The sequence below is a fragment of the Scatophagus argus genome, chromosome 17, assembly GCF_020382885.2.
Source record: "Scatophagus argus isolate fScaArg1 chromosome 17, fScaArg1.pri, whole genome shotgun sequence".
Taxonomy (NCBI): Eukaryota; Metazoa; Chordata; class Actinopteri; family Scatophagidae; genus Scatophagus; species Scatophagus argus.
Window position 1 is genome coordinate 15,479,729 of NC_058509.1, and position 16,945 is coordinate 15,496,673.

The window sequence follows — 16,945 nt, forward strand, 5'->3', positions numbered from 1 at the left end:
AATGTCGAAAGTGAGTGGATCGCTCACGCTATCTGATTATATGTCTGTTTAATGCAGCAGAATTACAAAGTGCCACTCCAGTTGGGATTTGGTCGCTGCCCGGCATCTGTGCTGTGCAGTATGAAATCTGGACCTGTGGTCAATATAGTCAGCAAACTCTATCATTCAGCCTTGGCACTGGAAAAAAAATCTCTCATGACCTTCAAAAGGCAAGTGATGAAGTTTTTTCTCAATAAAAAAGTTCTGTTCAAGTAAGAATTTGTTTTTCAAATTATGCTGTGAGAGACAAGCAAATATAGCCTGACACTGGTTTTCTTCAAAGCAAGATGAGCCATGGGAAGATCTCTCATAAGAGTCTGTTTATTTGTGTGTGCGCGTATGTGTGTGTGTGTGTGTGTTTGTGTGTGTTACATGTGCATAAGTGTGAGAAAAAGATTTAGCTTTCACCACTTCACACTAAATTTATTCAGGCATTTGTGCAGGGTGTGTTTCTGTGTGTGCACATACATGTTTATATGCAAAATGCCATTAACAATATGTTGCAAAAATATCTCTGAAAGTCACATGTATGATAATATTGTGAAATCTACTGCTTTCGGTGGTGTTATTGCTACACTGTGAAAACACACAGTATGCCACCAATATAACAGCAGAAATTGAGAAACTGATTATATTTTCCTGTACAGTTTGTGCACGTTTTCTCTCTTTAACACCATTAGTCACACTCTTAGTGACCTTTCACCTCATCACGTTCTCAACCAACCCGAGGCGCTGCCTCTAGGATCCAGAATTAGCACTGCTATCACTGGCATGGAGAAAGTTGACCATGCAGACAAGTCACATAGGGAGGAGCACAGTCCCAGTGCAAAGAGAGTAAGAAAGGGGGGGATGATTCACAGACTGAGCTACAGAGAGGGTGTAGAAAAGATTAAGATTAAGATTAAGATTAAAGTGACATATTTTGTCATTGGAGGGAACTCACGAACAACGAAATTTGTTCTCTGCATTTAACCCACCCAAGTGACGTGCACACACACACACAAACCCGGGGCAGTGGGCGACCGCGTGCAGCGCCCGGGGAGCAGTGGGGGTTAGGTACCTTGCTCAAGGGTACCTCAGCCATGGACACCAGTACGGGGAATCGAACCAGCGATCCACCGGTTACGGGTCCGACACCCTAACCGCTGATCCACGACTGCCACATACAAACTCCACATAGAAGGGCCCAGACCGGGATTCGAACCTGGAACCCTCTTGCTATGAGGCGACAGTGATAACCACTGCACCACTGTGTGTGTGTGTGTGAAGTTAAGACCTTCATGACACACACAAGAAAAAAAAGAGGTAAACAGGATGCGTCGCTTGTTACACGACTGGTCTGCAGACCAGCTTATTTGAAGTACTAAGAGCAGAGACACCAGAATCATCCATGTGTTCTAGGCTAGTTTCAGACCTATTGTACATCACATGATAAGTTAGAAGGTAAGCAATATGATGAAGGGAGAATATGAGATCTTACAGCAGCTGTAAGTAAGTGGCCAGTTCACTTCACGATACAAGAGTGTACTACAGCAATGCCAACAGCCACATGAGCCTGCACAGCTATGCTTTGAGCTAATGATTTACCCCATCTGAGTTTATCATGTTAGCATTGGTGTTTAACACTGACCATAAAATACAGCTAAGACTGGTGAGAATGTCGTTAGACTTGCAGGAATTTGGTCAAAAACCAAAGTGAAAATTCTGGCTTTACAGTGGCACAAAATCAAGAGCTAAAGAGTAAGAAAGTTATTAGAATTGATCCCGAGGGGGACACGAGTTTCTGTGCTACATTTAACAGCATTCCATCCAACAGTTGCTGACGCAGCAAAATGATCTACGAGACATACGTGGATGTTTTGTTGTCTTTAATCTCATCATAAAACAAGTTGTTCATCCAGCATAGCCTTCACATAGAGATAAAAGCATGCTGTACTTCCATAATAGAAAAGATTTGCTGGCTCGGTGCTTCTTGTCACCCTCTCGACTCCAACTCCAATCATTCCCTTCCTCCCTATATCTTTCATTCAAATCGTTCTACTTTCTCTCATCTTAACATATTTTCCCTCTCATGTGATTATTTTTTATTTAGCCAGCTTCTAACTTTGATACTCTTCTCCCTCTGTCTGTTTCTTCCCCCTCCTCCTTTTCACCACTATTAACTGAGAACAGTGAAGGGCATTAAACTGTGAAGACTTCACGCACCTGAGAAGTGGAAAAAAAACTGAGATGCACACTGCTACTGTGATAATACTTAGAGCGTCATACACATAAAAAACTTATATTCAGTTATATTCCTAAGAGCTCCCACTAAACGTGCGCTGACATGATCGCAAAACTATGTTGAATCTGGAGACATTTGACACATCAGTCAATCCTGCCTCTGAGCAGGAGGTCTCAGGTCTGACCCCACCATGTACCGCATGCAAACCCCTTGACAGCCATCTGAGGCTGCAGTACAGTGTGTTCTCAGGCGTGCTGATGTGTCTGACTGAGCATGTCTGTGTGTGTGTGTGTGTGTCCAGGAAGAAACTCTTATTAAACACATACATAAACATGTCATCCAGCACTCACCGATGCAGGCGTGTACACGGACGGTCAGCTGGGTCCGTAGAATAACACTGTGCTTCTTCCCTCTGGACCTGCAAAAGAAAGAAGCAGACAGAATGATTACTGCCTATATACTTATGGAAGCAACTCATGACATTGTCTTGTTGCTGCATCGTTTCATTTGCAGCCAAACCTAATGAGTTTGTTCATTCTTGTATATTCTTTCTGTAATGGAGTGTAATTTTCTTGGCTCTAGCTGAGTGACCTGTCTAGACGATTGATTCTAAAGAAGAATAACCTGCAACAAGTGAACTGATGATGGAAAAGGAAGTGGGCTGACTCAATTTTGTTACTTATGTCAAAAAAAATGATTTTAAGACAAGACATGAAGCACGGACTTGTTATGGTGGACCTTTTTATATAATGCAGAGGCTGTTGGCATGATTGGAATGGTGCAAACAAACAGTGACCTGCTTTGGATTTGAGCCCCCATACTGATACACATCTGAGCCTTGAGGATAGACAGCAGAAATGCAGGAGCAGACACAACACACAAACACCTCCACATACTATTGTGACGTCGTGTGCACACATTCACACACAGCATATTTCCTTTAGGAAAACATATTGAGCACAAACAAACAAAACGGTCAAGTATGACGCTATTTCCTGAGCAGCTCAAACTCGTGTCCTGAGTTCGGTTGTTGAATCTGTAGCAGGTGATCACTGACGTCCATCAGTAACACGCCAATAGCATCCAATCCAAGTGAGGAAAGCACTGCTCTGATAACACACACCGCTGCAATACACCAGTTAAACATAACATGTAGTAAGGATAACACACACCCAAACAAGAGACCAGCTGGCCTCTTATCCTTCTTAAGCTGCATTATCAGCTGCTAGGAAATAGAGCACAATGTTAACATGATCTGTGAAGATTTTGATAAAACCTTTATTTTATTTTATTTTTTGTACCCGTTGTCTGCTTTGTGTGAGAATGGCAGTCAAATCACAAGACAGTGCAAGGGAAATTAGACTCCAGATGCAACTGCCGGCTGTGAGAGGCTTTGTGTTTGGGGTTAAAATAATGCTAGTGAGGTGGATATCAAGCTGGCATTAGTATTACATGATGTCTCTTTTAAACAATTCCAGAGTTCCCATGCAGCCATCTACACAACAAGAACCATTTTAATAGCTTACAAATGATTCACTTTATTTTTAATTATGCAAATAAAACAAATGCAAAAAAAAAAAAAAAAAAAGAAAACAGCTCAAAGGACTTGGAGGAACATCTCTGCATCATAATATGCAGCTGTTCCCTCGCAAAATGGCTCTTCACTTTCTTTAAGTGAAAGCATACTCTGAGCTGCCCTCGTCACCAGAGAGGACCTTATTTACTGTGAACTGTGGGGAGAAGTGTCTTACCGCAGCTGGATTCACAACACATTTTTAAGCTTGGGAACATAAATTCTGGGTGGGAATCACTTTACAACACCCTGAGCATTTTTCAGTGAAAGGCAATTTTGAGGTTTCCACTTCAGGTTTGTCAGTAAAAAATGTGCAGGGTATCCATAAGTCAATCACCATGATACCACGGTAAAAACTTATTGGCCTTGAATCTAGACAAGACAAAATTAAATTGAAAGTATGCGACAAAGAGCTATAAGCACGGTACAGTGCCATCACTGTGCCTTAAGGTTTTGTAACAGCTGTCGAGAACTGCCTGACTTCACAGCACAAGTAGAATATGTGGTGTGAGGCTGAGATATTGAGTGTGATTAGTTTATTCATTTTTTGACACTGTATAAACAGTGTGCTTCCAACAGAGGGAGGACAGGACAGACTTACTCAGAAAAATCCATCCTCACCCTTTGTGATGTTTGTGAAGAAATGGTCTCAACCCAATGTGCAGTTCATTTGCAGCTGTCAGTACAGTTTGACCTTGGTAAAAGACAAGTTTGACAGGATGACAGACAAACCTGTCCAATCCAACCAGTTCCCCAAGATCTCAACCACTTCAAAAACACACACAGACACACGCCTTTATTCACCTGCCCATCATCTGTCACATGGCTTACCAGGCACACACACACACACACACACACAAGACTAACTAATGGAAAGTGTGAGTGAGTGAAACAAGTCGATAATTCAGTCTGATATTGGGCCTTGTTAAAATATGATGAGGCTGGACATCTAGCGTTTTACTATATGGAAGAAAACAAGTTTAAATTAAATTTGACTTTTTTCTTATGTTGACCCAAAGACAGACACCACTACTGCTGTGCTGAGATATTTGAGAGACTAAAAACACTTTGTGACAAGACCGTTACGAAGTGATCATGCTGTTTCCTCTAGAGCTGACAGGTTTGCGAACTGTGAAATTCTGTCACAAAAAAGATTTGAATATCAATTATTGTAAAAGCACAGTGAGAGACAAGCTGTAGCTGGGGAAGGGAAGGCACGTGTCCCACTTTCCAGGGCGCTTCATACTTTCCGTGAACTTGTGCTTCCAAGAAATATCCATATCCAGCAGCTTGTGATTCTTCCCATTTTATAAGAATGAAGAAAATCTTATAGATGTGTGAGTGTAGAGAGAGAGGGATGGAAAGGAGATACGTGACTTTGTTTTAAATGAACAAAGATGTTTAGACAGTGAAGAGTGAGAGTGAATAAGCCTTACTGTTTCAAAGGGTATAAATGTTTATCAGTCTCACCCTGTTTCATCCTGCTGAAAGCCCTCCAGCTCGTCCCTTTGCTCTGCCAGAGAGGACTCCAGATCCAGATAGGTGCCATTGTGAGAGAGCTGCAGCGTACAGTCATCAAGCTATGGAAAAGAGTTAAAGAACTTTTTTAATACAAAAGTCCTAATGAATGAAATAGACCTGAACTAGAAGATTTAAATTGAGGTAAAAGCAAAATTTACAGGCCACTACAAAAGCAAAAGCGGTTACCAACTTCAGATTAGCATCTGTATCTAAACTAGGGTTGGAAAATATGATGTGTGACCTGTGAAACTTCCCTGACCAGGCTGTGATGTGCACACGTAAATCACCCACAGGAATGACACTGGTCGCAGGGACCACAGTTTGTTTTTAATACCCCCTCACTATGTCTCTGCATGTGTTTCACACCCTTCTTTAAAACAATTTGAACCCGTAAAATAAAGCCAGTTTACAGGGAAAAGGATTTGAACAAGTGTGCGCAGTGATCCATGAACAGTGAGAGAGTCATACGCGGTGTGGCTCTGCTTTCAGCATTACAAAGCTGTTAAGGGAATTAACTAGAAGAGACGTAGCATTAAAGGCTGCAGAACATGAAACCAAATCCAGAGGAAAACATGAAGAGAGAAAGAGATTTTGGTACCTTTAAATACCAGCTGTGAGAAAAATGACACTTAAATGTTGTTTTAATTGTTTTCAGTATGAAATTACAGTACATTTAAGTCTCTGTATGATTATGGAAGGAGCAATTACAGTCATTGCCACATACGTAGTTTACATGTGCACATTTATGCGCATGACAAATTGTGCTTTGGTTGTGCTTTTCACCTCTGAAGAATAGACCAGTGTTGCACCAAGGCCATCTGCGATTGCATGATCCAAGGTAGCACTGCAAAGAGGCCTACGTCAGTATTAACCCACTATGCTGTGTAATGAGAAACCCTGCTGCGACCAGGTGCACAGTAATATATCTGCACACCCCTGGCACTGATGTTTACGAGTACAGTCACAAGCTGATAGCAGGTGCACGCAGCCATCCCAGCCACAGCTCATAAAAATCGACACCCATCATTCCATTACCGTTACAATCATCTGTGAGCTTTGCAACGTATTGTTAAAGCTGCAGATGTATGAATAGGTGCCTGAGATCAGTCATGAGTCGAGATAGCATTTAGAACCTAAATAGTATTGATAGGCCTGCTGCCAAACACTCTCCTGGCCTGAGTTGCATGACATCACTCCCTGACCAGCAGAGGCTGTGGATCACAAGACCTGCTGCTTCTCTCTCTGTCTGTCCCTTCCTCTCACTCAGAAACAGAGAGACAGACTGTCGGACAGACTCACAGCATAAATATAAACTTGCTATATTTACTCTGCTCTGAGGCAGCATGCACACCGGAGCTCAATGGTGGGTGTATCCACAGGGGCTGGGAGTTTAAGGGAGGGCATTGCCAAGGCCAAAGGAGAAGCTGACTGTCAACCATGTTGCAATGAACTTTATAGTGCTAAGCAAACGTATCATAAATTCGTTAAGCAATCCCAAACTCAGAACAAAGGAATGATGCACTAAAAGCAAACAAGGTGATTTTGGGTTCTGCTCCAGTTTCCCCTCACGACATCATTAATCCATCTGTGCCAAGTAGCTAATCCGCAAAGGAAAAACACACAGTTATCAGACACATCCTTAGCTGGAATTTGGGTTAATTAAAATTTCAGTTAAAATGTGGTAATAACCACATTTTCCCAATATATATATGTGTATATATATACACATATATATATAAGAACAAGGACAAAGTGTCAAAGTGAGGTTGACAGAAAAGGAAAAACATAGCAAACGGTGAGTGGTCTTTTACCTTAACTAAGTTACATCAGGAGGTTGCTAAACTCAAGACATTCATCATCCGGGAACCATGAATGTCAATGGAAAGTTTTTGTGCCAATTTATCCAGTTGTTGGTGACATATTTCAGTTTGGACTAAAGTGGGGAACAGACCAACACCGCCACTAGAGTCTGCTTGGCTGCTTGCGTGGCTAAAAATATCAACTATTATCAAAAAGAAAAAATGCAAGCACTAGTGAAAATATCTGAAGTGCTGTCCCATTATTATTCACACTGGTGAGTATGGGATGGAGATTTGGTAAATCTCAGATTGAGGTTTGACAAAGTGTGTGGGGGTGAGACAGTGGGGGGGCTAATCATGCCTTGTCCCACTGCCCTGATTTTTATGTAGAAATAGGAAGCATTTCTTGCACACAATCTGTTAGTATTATTCATCATTTTTGTCCACGTTCCACTAACACATGGCACGTCGTGTCCTTTAGTGGGGTTGTGTGTCCAAAGACAACCATCCATCACCACCATCACCAGCTCCCTGGTTGTCTTTTGCTGCTCTGCTTCATCTACACACATTACTCAATCATACAAATACTGCTTGGACAGCGAGAAGTGAGCCCACGGATCACTCTGTAACACAATACATTAAGAGCTCATTCTCCAAAGGGTGTCTCTTTCCTAAAGCACTTCATTTGGGTAATAGTAGTAATAACATAACAAAACACATCATGCTGACGGAGCCGGCAGAGAGGTGGCTCCAGCAGGAACCACAAGTTCTTCACACTCAAGCCTCTGGGATGGGCCAGGGAAACACTTAGTGGCTAGTATACTTTACACTCATTTAATCAAATTCTCCCAGAAGAGTGAAGCACAGGGGGAAAAAGCAGGGGCAGGGGGAGTAATTACTTCCACGTTAAAACAACACCAAGCCTGCTGGCGATCACGGTGGGTTGACAGTTAACAATGCCCTTACGTAAGTTAGTCGATTAGTTTTTAAGAACTTTTCTGTGTCAAAATCGGAGCCACAGAGGATCAGGCTCTTTGAAAAGCCTGGAGGAGGGTGTGTTCTATATATCCCAGTGCTGCTTTAATGGGAACCCTTTGGTAATGAAATAAAAGTTGAGCTGTGATGTCTTGGCTTTGTTGTTTTTGAGGGAAATGGGAGTTTTTCCCTACAAAACTGTCGCTGTTTGACTGATGTTAACACTTCTGCATTGAGCTGGACATCTGTGTGTCATTTTGGAGGGATGGTAACTTGCCTTGGTGCTTAATTTAACTCACCATTCTTCACATTTTAACACTGAAATGTTCAGCTTTGATTAAGTCTGAAGAGTCTCATTTATTGTTTTAGGTGTATGTCTTTAAAAGTAGAAGAGGAACTTGAGAATCAAAAGGAAAGTTCTGTGTTAAGCAAGTTTGGATTAAAAATGGCACATCCCAATGCACACAAACCAGTCACACACTGATTTAGCCTTGGCAAGTTAGCCTAACCGTATGTGTATGCATGTGTGTGTGTTTATCCGTGTTTGTGTTTGAGTGTACGAACTGGTGCGTGGTCAGAGAGGTGGAAGAGGAGATGGAGGAAGAGGTCAGGAAAACCGCAGCAGCCAAAGTGAGGAGAACAAAGTGTCGCAAGGATCCAGGCCCAGGCCACAGGAATTCTGGGACAAGTGACCTATACTTTACATGCAGCCCAGCAAGCCATACACAGGGCTCTGCCATCACAGCATAATGATACAGTAGGCTTTTTCCCTCAGAGAAGAGCAAAGAAGGTTAAAACAAAAAGAAACAAAGAAAGGCTGAGAAGTAGCTACGGGAAGTGTCAAACTCTCACTATTTTCCAATAACCTAATAACACTGGGGCTTTTTAAACACCAACTTTCAGATCTGGACAGGCTGATGGGCAAATTCGCAGCAGTTCAGTTTCATCCCTATAATCTAAGTCCAATATCCAGTTGTTATTGCACACAGTCTTCCTCCTGATGTGAACAAAATTGCAAACACCAATGCAGGCTGTGCCATCTGTCCGTGTATAGGGTGTAATCATAAGCTTTTCTGTGCCGCGGGCCATTTTTCATTTGTTTTGTGGCTTTTAAAGATGGGGCAGCAAAAGATCTACTCGGTCTGGAAAACCACTCGGCTGTCGAACGCCGGTTTGCTTTCAGGGTTGTGTACCAGCAGTGGAACTCTCGCTTTCTCTCTCTGTTTTGCTTTTATTTTGAATTTGATCTATATTTTCAGCTTGAGTTAAATGACATCTACTTACATTCAACAAATGAAGGTCAGATAGTATCTGCTCCACTTCCGTGGGTGTGTTTGTGTGACTCAAACTTATCAATAAGGAATGTTTTCCTGTAGTTTTGTTTGTTTGTTTGTTCCAAGTTGCTTCAAACACTGAAATTCACTGAGAATGGGCACTTTCTCCTGTTCGCACACCCATAGTAATCGGACACTTGACATCTGATCATCTGTGATTCAGGCTCTTTTCTGGGCACTACAGCTTCATGCCTGTCACTTGTAGATGAATGAGGCAACTCATCTAGCGTGGCCTTGGCACACCTGTCACTGCGACTTGCTAAGCAGACTGCATAATATATCCAGCAACAGGAAAGGATTAGTCAGTTTGAACAGGGGATGTATTCTTATGCCTTGCCCCCTTCAGCACAGGTGAAGTCGGGGGTCAGAATATGCTTTAAGTTTTCTAGGACATCCAGCAGCTTTCTCAATGGCACTTTCAGTGGAAACCAACATGACATTAAATCAGGATATCTAGTCTGAAACGAGTGAAGTCCATGTTTAATATTACATTTGCAACCTTGTGTCAGTCCTGAGGCTGGAGAGCCAGTCGGTTTCGCTTGCATGTGTTCTCAAAATAGCCTCTGAATGGGTATGGACGTTTATTTGTAGTAGACTCGAAGTGAAAAACAGCAGTCTTAAAGGTAGCAAAACAACCTCATGCAGCCCTGGTTTAAAGATGTGTGTTCACAGTGATGTGAGTTTAAATATAGAAAAAGAAAAATAAGTTTCTGGTTATATTGAATTACAGTGCAATACGTCATTATAAAATTCCTATATTCGCAATATAACACATATTTCCACATGTCTGCGTAAGTTAAGGCTAAGTTAAGCGGTTCACCACTGGTGATCCTACCTTGTGAGGAGCTTTGAGGAGCCGGTGGATGCCTGCTAACTGGTTGATGAGAGGGATATCCTCCCTGAACGTGTACAGCGGAGGTCTCGTCGGTTCCGGGAAATTAGTGCTGTTAAACGGATCGGTGTCATCTAAAAACTGAACCCTGCAGACAAACGTGGCCATGGTGCATCCATGCAAGTGGCTCCTCTGAGGAGGCAGTCCGGTTTAACGAGAGCGGTAGAGCGATCCTCTCCTGGTAACGACAACAAACCCGGGTCGCCAAGTGAGCCCTTTGAGCAGCCTGTCCTCCCGCAGGACAGTTGTAGATAGTGGAAGGGAGGGCTGCTGGAAGCCGAGGTGTCAGTATGCGCTCTGTCCTCCTCTGCTTGGTTGTGCTCGCCCTGAGCGTTTTGATGCCGCTGTGTTATTCTCGGAGAGGCAGGTGGCCAGTGATAAAGGGGAGGCGGCAGGCGGACTCCGGCTTTCTGCTGGAGAGTGAAGGATCAGCGCAGCTTGGGACAGCCGGTCTGCTGTCTGTCTGTCTGTCTGTGTGTCTGAGTCCCAGTAAATCCCTGTCCACCCCCCCCCTTCAATCTATTTCCCCTTCTGCTTCATCTCTGCCTCCCTTCAGATCACTGTCCTCGGCTTAGCGCTTCCTATATGAAAATCAACTGCGCCAATCTTATAATACATATTTATAAGATATGATCTTATAAATGTAAAATATGACTTAAGATGCTGTTGGGACTTTTCAATAAAGGCCATAAACCATAAGGTAATAATGATAATACTATAATAATAGTATCATAAACAGTGTAAATAAACTATGGCTGCAAGTGTAGGCCATGTTGCGGCGCTATTAAATCAAAAGCCTGTTAAAACAATGTGACAGATTATATGTAAATTTTCCGTAAACTCGCTACAAGAGTACAGCACAGTTTTGCAGCAAGTTAAAGAGTATTCTTGACCAATACCGACACCTGGTGGTCAAAATCTGTAAATGCAGGTTAGTAGAATACTCAGCTCCACAAATTCTACTACCTTGGACCAACTACTTTCTATTAAACTACCTGTTGGATACTACATATGAACATCATTCTGTGATTACAACACAAATAATATATACATCATAACCAGTAACAGAGTGTTTAAACACACAAGTGTATAAGTTAGAAACATTAGAAGAGTGAGAACTATACATTTTCCTTTACTCTGAGGTATTATGTTGACCTTTGTTCGCTAGAGCAGGTTGGAGGTTCAATCCTGCTCTCACTGTTCAGGCCAGTGCTTTTCACTGTAGCGGGTTGAGTGTGAATGAGTGAAAATGCATTAACACAGTCCACAAATTACATTACTAAACCCTTTGTCTGTGCACCTGTAAACATCAGTGTGTATGTGAGCTTAAACTGATAAGCATTGTGTAATATAATCCTAACGGGAAAAGCGGTGGAGATCGCCTCTTTGTTACCACTGGAGGGCAGAAAGGCACTACTTTCAACACTGATAAACCCAGAGTAAAAACACATGAATTTTATATGAAAAGTAAGGTGCAAATTGAGGAATGGGGGGAAAAAACACTGCACAGAAGCAAAGCAGAGCAAAGCAAAATTGAAGACAGTTATTTGTATGAATTCTCTGACCGGATCTCACAATGTCAAGCTCAGACAACTGGGATTAGATCAGCGGAAGGATGAGCTTGTTTTCTGCCATTTTTGGCCCTATTTCTGGACTTTGATGCAAATGTACCACACCCTGAGAATGTCTGAGTAATCAGCTGTGCCCTCATCTTTATTGTTCTTAATCAGTGATAAAATTGAATACCAGGGATAAAGGAATTCCTCTGTCAGGGGTTTGACCAAGTGCAATTACTTCTCCTCCCAAATTTGTAGCAACTACTGGCTCTGTACAGGTCTTTAAACCACAGTGAGAGCTGTTGTCTTCATGTGCTGTGAAGCTGGGTGTGTGCTGTTTTAAGCTGATCTGAGGTTAGTGGCCAGTGGGCGCAGTAGGTCCCCTTATAGCCTCTTGCCCAGACATCCTGAGGGCCTGCTTAGCGTGATCCTCTGCTCCGAGAGGTGTCGATGCACCCCCCGCCTCTACCTCTGTTTGCTCCCAGTCCCTGCAGAGCTTGAAGCTGTGTCATTTGGGGACAGTCATTTGGTTGAGTTTTAACTTGTTGACTTTATAATTTTTTTTCCGAGTCTTTCAGACGTCGTTCAGCATAGTTAGCTTGACATGTGAACAACTTCAGTTGTTTCTCCAAGGAATCAGTGTGTGGATTAACCTGATGTTTTCTTTGAAGGTTTTCATCAATCTGAAGAAATAGTTAGTCACTGACCAGACTGCTGTTGGGAATCCATTACTGCTCTCTATTTCATGGTGCGTGACAAGGTGTTTTTAATTGTCTCAGAATTTCTCTACAAGTCCATGACATTTAATGCCTGTAGCCAGGTGGTCTGTTTCTTTGTGCTCTGCCCATTTTCAGTTTCATGCCCTGGAGTAGACTTTGGATTTATAGTTCTGTATCATTGTACAAGCTGAGGCAATACTTTAATAGCTGTAGGCCCTCCTTGTGTGATTTTGTCTGCTAGTTCAGCAGCAACTGGGTGCATCTCATCTGGTGTCACCTGTCTGTGATCATGTTCTCCCAGCAACATGTCCAAGAGAGCCACCCACGAGATCTAGGACATCTCAAGTGGAAGGGGAGGATGAGGCCTCAGTCTGGTGATACGATAGTGGAGCGAACTCTGGGTTTGTTGTGGTGTGGTCCACTGCAGTGAACTGGACCTCCACAGTTAACTGGCTGAGGCAGGTACATGATAATTTAGTTAGTTTACCCTTTATTTTCTCAGATGTTTCAAATTTATTGTTAGCAGTTCACATTACAACGAGATAATGGTTTGATAATAAAGAGGTAATAATTAACTAATACAACGTAATTACCAAAGTAATAAACCAATAACACCTTGGAATTAACAGTGGAAGTATCTGGGTAATGTAAAACTAAAATTGATGTAACAGGGTTATAAGAGGCCATAAACAAAGGGCAATAAAACACATTTAAAGAGAGCAACAAGGAAAAACAATTTAGTAATAGTATAATAAGTAGTAAATAGCAAATAGTATGAAAAATATCATTGGGATAATACAATGATAATAATGAGGTAATATATAGGTGTATATGTTTTCACATTATTATAGGCTGCTATTGGTATAACACCTTCAAGGTCACATAAAATTCTTGAAAGTCAAATTGCTGTGCATGGCTGAGCTCCATGGATCAAGGCCTTGCTAACAGATGCATACTGAAGACCTCACCTTCCAAGTCTGGCTCCAGAAGGAGGTCCCAGTTTGCACTGTTCCAGGTGAGAACCTGCAGCTGTATGAACGCCTGTTCTGGTTCCTCCCCTGGGACCAATCAGCCTTGAGAGATACAGTGGCTATTGCACACACTGCTATGACATGTCACTGCAAACCAGTCAAAGTGATTTAAGTTAAATATTAACTTAGATAGATGAATGAACATTGCAAAGAATAACTGATGCATTTAACTACTACACGGAAATTTTTGAGCTGGATGGTTTGGAAAAGGCTTTCCTCTTCTTCTTCTTCTTCTTCTTCTTCTTCTTCTTCTTCTTCTTCTTTTCCAAAGTGCAAAGAAACTATGAAGCTGTTTTGCAGGGTTTATCATGTTTAACATGCCAAAGTCTCTAGTAACTTAGGTTCAAATAACTGTAATGGAGTAAAATGTACAATACCTACCTGTGGCAGAAAATGGAAATAAACATTAAAGTACAAATACCTCAAAATTATACTCGCATATATAATAAATCTACTCAGTTACATTAACCTACTGTTTATTCTTCCTTTTCATTTTGCAAATGTCTACAGGTTCCTTATATCAGTATCCAAGGGCTCTTTGATTACAAATAATGGACGATGGCCCTGAAAAACCATTCTAATCAACTCCTAATATAGATACAGAACCAGGTTGTTAGCATGAGTAAAATTACCCACCATGGCAGAAAAGGCAAATAGCATCACCGAAAAGAAAATCCACAGAGGACACACTTTTTGAAGAGTGCTCTCTTTTTATAATTCAAAGCAAACAATTCCTAAGGAAATGTTTTTTTAGATTATTTTTCAAAGCTTAAAACAAATGACGCTTTAAACTAACAAATCAGTTTTTGTGTGTTTGAAAAGAACATTTTAAAGTTTTCACTCAACAAAACACCAACAAATAGCCTATTGTTATTAAGCCAGAACATGACTAAAGGTCACAAAGCAGCTAACATACACTGTACACTGGTCCAGCTGAAGGAAGTCACTCTTCTCTACCTTGAACTTGCTGTGAACCTTCAGGACATTAGTGAGATATGCTGAAAGCCTTTCAAAGATGGATATCCGATTTCCCAACTGCTGAGCTGCTGTTCAGTAGAGTGTGTATATTAATCTACAGCAGTTAACATTTAGCGCATGTTACCACTGAGTGACACTCAGTGACACAAACAATCTGTTGTTTTGTGAGCTTTTAAGCCCTACTCCATACAGGCCACAACATGTCAAAATGGAACAACTCTTCCTCCAGAATTTAAAGTGATTAGTCAAAAGGATCATGAATTGATATGTGAGTCACTTCAGTTTTTCCATATCAGCTGATTTAGATCTCTGTTATTTAAATAAAATTCCGATAGCAGAGTGAACTTTCAGCTGTGAGTCAACTCCTCGTGCAGCGTCAGGCACGATAGTAAGTGCAATAAAAGCTTCCATTACTCCCTTCTGTTTGAGTGAATGTTTCACAGGATGCTGAAGTTTTGAAAAACAAAACAAATTGGGGGGACAGTAAGCATCTGTATATTTAAGGAATTACACACACAGTAAAAGATAGAAAGTTCTTAATCTCATGCAGTGAGGCAGAAATTTCCTGTTTTATAAGCTTACCTTGACATCTTCCTTGGTGCTTTTATGATCCCATTTCCTATTTTGCTCATCCTGCTCATTAGTGAACTCCAGGTACAACAGAAGGACTGTTGCACCTGGAGTTCACTAAAGAGCAACACCTGTGTAGGGGCAGTGTAGGGGTTTGGAAGGTGGAGGTCTACAGTGATGGCTGCTGTTTTGTTTGGTTGTTGCATGAAGCGTGCTCTATTTTTGCTGCATTAGAGGAACTGAGATAAAAATCAAGGTGCTAGAAAGTGCTAGACAAAAGCACCCAATTTGAAAAATGTCGTCTTCATTCGCACAGAACCCCTGCCAATAATCTGAAGATAATGTGATGTTATTGATTAAAAAACAAAAAAAACAAAACAGCTCCTTTAGTTCTCTTTTCTTTCTCTTTGACTGTCAGACATCATGAAATGGCTGCCTCCATGCCATCAGCACAGAAGACTCTGCTCATGATATTATTAATTTTAATTTCAAGCTAGATGAGTTGGTGAGCCCATCACCATGTTTGAATGCAGGAACCCAAGTGTTCTACTCCTCCTGCTAGAGGTTCCATCTCATTGTCCAGCTACAGCCCTGTTCAATAAATATATGTGCGTGTTACTGCATGTTAAGTAAACATGGCTGCTAATCTCGTCAGTCAAAACAAACACAATAAATTGCCATGAGTTATGTATTTTAGAATTCATATTCTGGTGTATTGAATTAAAAAAACATGATTTACTTCTCAAAACGTGTATGGCACATGAGTGTGTCAGTCTTTCCTATTGACAGTTATGCTTTCCATTTTACTCATTGATTTGATAACATAAAAATAAGTGGTCGAGTGCTTATTATTAGAGATGGCTCTGAATTAGTCATTGTTTCAGTTTCTGTACTTCTCCAAATATGTGATCTTCGGACATCCACTTCCTCTTGATGAAATTACAAAAAGTAGCCATAATCTTTCTCATACTAGTATAGCCAGTAAGTAACATGTTTCAAACTACCTGCGAAAAGGCATCAGAATAAGGAAATAGCATTTACTCTGTTAAAAAAAATTTGGGGGGCGACTCCTCATACTTTGGTTAGATTGACAAACCCACCCATGCCTCCTATCCCCATGGTGCACTTGATGAATCAAAGTCTTTTTTATCTCTGCTTTTCATTTCTATCATGTCCAAAAGGGAAATGTTTTGATCTTTAGTTGCACTATATTTTCCAGCTATTTTATCTGTCTGCCTTATGGTGTTGGACAGGTTCAGTGCGCGGGCTTTTAGAACTTTTTCTCTTACAACTGTTGCCAACTGCAGCTGAAAATGACTCTATGAGAGCAGCAATGAAAGTGAACCAAGAGTGCAAAATTGTAGGCTGGACATCATGACGATGTCCAGCCAACGTGATGCACATGCTGCACACACACAGTGCTATCTTTAGGTCCTTACATTAACCTTAAGTTACCTGTTATATATTTCCTTATGCCTGTAAATGCCGACACTTGTCTCTCTTTGGTTAATAATTGCATTAGGAAGGAACACTGATAAGGTTTATATGCACTCTGAATTGCCTAACAAAAGTCATAATAAAAAAAAAAAGAAAGAAAAATCACCTCCTTTTAATGTTTACTGTGAACATTAACATCATCAAAATCATCGTTTGATATCTGAATTTCAAGTTTGAGAAAACATGAGCCAAATGTGCCTTTGCAAATGGAAATCGTATACATGCACATTCCTGTGC

At 41.3% G+C, this 16,945-nt stretch overlaps 1 protein-coding gene across 5 annotated transcripts in view; it reads right to left on the reverse strand.

The window, feature by feature from the left end:
* fhod3a (formin homology 2 domain containing 3a) overlaps positions 1–10,841 on the reverse strand; it is a 56,107-nt gene extending 45,266 nt beyond the window's left edge. For all 5 annotated transcript variants that reach the window (XM_046417298.1, XM_046417295.1, XM_046417294.1 and 2 more), the window contains exons 1-3: positions 10,301–10,841; positions 5,307–5,416; positions 2,614–2,681 (exon numbers count right to left, since the gene is read on the reverse strand). In XM_046417298.1, coding sequence (XP_046273254.1) covers positions 2,614–2,681; positions 5,307–5,416; positions 10,301–10,465 — 343 coding nt within the window. In that variant the 5' untranslated portion in view covers positions 10,466–10,841. The remainder of the gene's footprint in view (positions 1–2,613; positions 2,682–5,306; positions 5,417–10,300) is intronic.
* Between the last annotated feature and the right edge of the window lie 6,104 nt (positions 10,842–16,945).